Source organism: Amborella trichopoda, chromosome 1 (genome assembly GCF_054954075.1).
Source record: "Amborella trichopoda isolate Santa Cruz 75 chromosome 1, AtrichopodaSantaCruz75HAP2 v2.0, whole genome shotgun sequence".
Taxonomy (NCBI): domain Eukaryota; kingdom Viridiplantae; phylum Streptophyta; class Magnoliopsida; order Amborellales; family Amborellaceae; genus Amborella; species Amborella trichopoda.
The window spans coordinates 7,428,301-7,431,665 of record NC_142336.1 but is presented as its reverse complement, the minus strand read 5'-3'; the positions used below and the strand labels follow the sequence as shown (position 1 = coordinate 7,431,665).

At 40.1% G+C, this 3,365-nt stretch overlaps 1 protein-coding gene across 1 annotated transcript; it reads right to left on the bottom strand.

Moving 5' to 3' along the window:
• Positions 1 to 500: 500 nt before the first annotated feature.
• LOC18426231 (aspartic proteinase CDR1) lies at positions 501 to 2,118 on the bottom strand. Its single transcript, XM_006832889.3, has one exon. The coding sequence runs from the start codon at positions 2,111 to 2,113 to the stop codon at positions 656 to 658; it is 1,458 nt and encodes a 485-aa protein (XP_006832952.3). The 5' UTR covers positions 2,114 to 2,118; the 3' UTR covers positions 501 to 655.
• Between the last annotated feature and the right edge of the window lie 1,247 nt (positions 2,119 to 3,365).

The window sequence follows — 3,365 nt, the reverse complement described above, 5'->3', positions numbered from 1 at the left end:
GGCAACAACCCAAGGCGAGCCTCTGAAACATTGATTAAGAATATAGCTTCTCCACATAAAATTCAAGCGTTTCTATAATTGTTCTTATAAGAGGGAAAGTGCTAATTGTTAATTGACAGACAACGAGGAGTCTCCTTATCACGAATTGCTTGAGCAATATGTTGTACATGAATCCTCTGAAAGCCCCTATTTTAGAGGAAGAAAAACACAAATAGCTAGACCGAACCAAAGAAATAAATAAATAATGTAAATAAGATTTTAGAGATATTATGTAGTTCATCACAAATTTGACTACATGCACGAGTGAAAAGTAATAATATAAAAAAAAACGTATAAGAAATCTTTTATCCAAGAGAACCAAAGCTGCAAGTTGTAAAGTAATTTAAACCTTTTCTTGATATTTTCCATAAAAATTTATGGGAAAGAAATCAATCATAACCCACCGAATCCTATATTTCCAAAATAAGACCGAGGTATATGAAAACTCTTAAGAAATATATTGCTTATATTTCTCCCCCATAAAGTCATAAATGGAATAAGCATCTTATTTTTTTCCATAAGCCCACTATGAGCATAATTTTACAACACCTACCATTTTACCATGAATGGAAAATAACCATGAAAGACCAACAAAGAAAACCCTAAAATACAAATCCTAGAACTGGCTACAACGAGCTGGTGCAAAGGACAACTTCTTCTCCTTAAGATCATACTCAACCACCATATTTTGCTGCTGCATATTTCCCAGAATGGAAATATCAGAAGATCTTCCCATGAGCAAGCAAACCACATTCTTTGGCATGATATAAAATGAATTTCTTGGTTCCCACTTCCAGTCAGCATTGCCGGAAAAGTGGAACGTAATGTCCGGTAATCCAGTGATCCTATGAGGATCCGGCACTTTGTAGCAGGCTTCAAATGGTTCTGGAGGATTATCAAGAGGTGGAAATTCGGCAGTTTTATTTAATCCTTTGAGCACTGAACTGAAGGCCATAGATGACAGGACAGTCATAGTGGTGCCTGAATCTATGATGAGCCCACTGTCTCCACTTGGGCTTGGATCAAAGGTCCCTTGAGGAATGTGAAGCCTCTTCGAACCGATGCTAATATCCGACAGATTCAAGAAATAGAAGGTTGGAATCGCTTTCATCTGAACTATTGGTGTACTCGAAACATTCGGGCCCGAGATATCGGCATTCTTGCCAAAGTTCAACACACTCATCGTGTTATTCTCATGCCTTGAGGCAAGGCAATACGAGAATTTGTTCGAGATTGAGCTCCCTATTTGAGAGACTAGCGACAAGGGCCCACCTCCAAGCCCAACCAGACCAGCTTCACCATCACCGCCCATGTTCCCGGTGTTTGAGAAGCTACAACCGAACCCGATCCCTTTGATTTTGGCACCAATGACATGATTAGTACTAAGACTGGTACTAGTACTAGTTTTAGTGGGATTGATACCGGTCGCACCAGAACTGGATTTAGCACGTATGCTGGGATTAAGGGATGCAATGGTGGATTTTGGGGATTCAAATGTGAAAGTTTCAGTTGAAAGATTACCAAGAGTGGCTGAGCCGTCGCCGTATGCATATTGGTATTGGCATGAGGAGCCATCACATATGCGATCACCCTCAAGGGCTCGGCACAGTGGTGTGGAGCACTTGAGGGGGTGATATGTCGAAGATGAACTGGGGTCAAAAATCGGTGCCTTTTGCTTAAAGCATATGTCACAGGGGCGGCACTGAGTCCAAGTTAGGTCACTCCCAGTGTCGGCAATAAGCCAGTATGGCTTTGCCGGGGTCCCAATCCCGACCCTCATGAGGTACTCAAAGGGAGCTACCTTCACTGGTGATTCAATTTTTGATGGTGAGGATTTGCCGGCAAGGACTGATCGGATGTATCGGATGCGAAAAAAGGAGCGTTCTACAGACAGCCCAAAGATGTCTGAGGAAGAAACAGAGGAGTCATGCATGGGGGAGTATGGAGAATCACGGTGAATGAGGGCTACCTTGAATGAGGAAGAAGGGTTGGAAAGAGGGAGGGGTGTAGAGAGAGAATAGGAGGAGAGAGAGAGTAGCAGAAGAGAGAGAGGGAGGGTCCTTAGGGTTGCCATGACGAGGAGATGTGAGCTTTTCTTTGGGGACTCTTGATTATATAATTCTGGGCGACCAGTCTGTTTTAATGGCATGGTTTCCTAATTTTGTACTGTAAGGGTGCAATGAATGTATTGCCGTATGCACTCAAATATGCATGTGCATGTATGTAATAACTTCCTATAATGGGCTCATGATTAGTATTCAAGGCCCTAGAATATGATGTCGTGAATAACTTCCTATAATAGGCTCATGATTAGTATTCAAGGCCCTAGAATATGATGTCGTGAGTTTCATTCTTATTACGGTAGGGAATCACTTTTCAAGTATCTAAAAAAAATAAACAAAAATAAAAATTCCTTACCCAATGTGAGCATCTAAAATGTGCTTATCCAATTTTGATAATTTCACAACTGAGTAAGGCAGTCAACGAGTCTAGGGTGGCTTGCACATTTTCAGGCCGATCCCAGGTCTTGGTGCTAATGTCCACTGGCTTGGTAGGCTTGAAATATTTTTGGGCCAAGCCGAAGGAAGAACTAGCCCAACTCAAAAAAAAATTAAGTATATATTACCTATATTAAACATATTTTTCCATATTTAAATAGGGTCAGGCCTAGCACATTTTTCAGCCCTGGTCCGGCTTAGGCCTCGTATCTTGAATTTGAGTCCTAAACTAAATTTTCATGCCCTAGCTAGGCCCAATTCAACCCTACATGGTTTGGGACCGATTAACCAACTGATTTTTCCTTAGTGAAACTGATTAAACAAGGTTGGATAATGTTTTTGCAATTTATTCTCTATTTTAAGTTATTATTCATATGTTTTCTTTACATTTAAAAAACTGGTGGCCAAGCGCACATGGATTTGGATAATAAGACTCATTAATTTTCTCTATATTTTTATTGCAATATCTTTATATATATATATATATATAGAAATTCTACAATTATACTACACTAAAAGGAGATTACATAGTCAGAGACAATAGTCTAAGTAAGGAGGGACTCCCTTTGGCAAAGAAATCAACCAACACATTAGCTTCCCTATAAACATGAATAAATGAAAAGGTAAAAGGTCCAGAGAGGTCCTGAGGCAATCTCAATTCCCGAGGCAACTTTTGAAGGAATCACCTTCAATCATACAGTAAGAGGGCCTGCATACGTAAAGACAATATTCCCAAACCAATCTCTAACTACACCACCAAATCCTGTTAGACTAGGGTTCCCTAATGAACTACCATCAAAATTAAGTTTAAAGACCCCTAAAACGGGA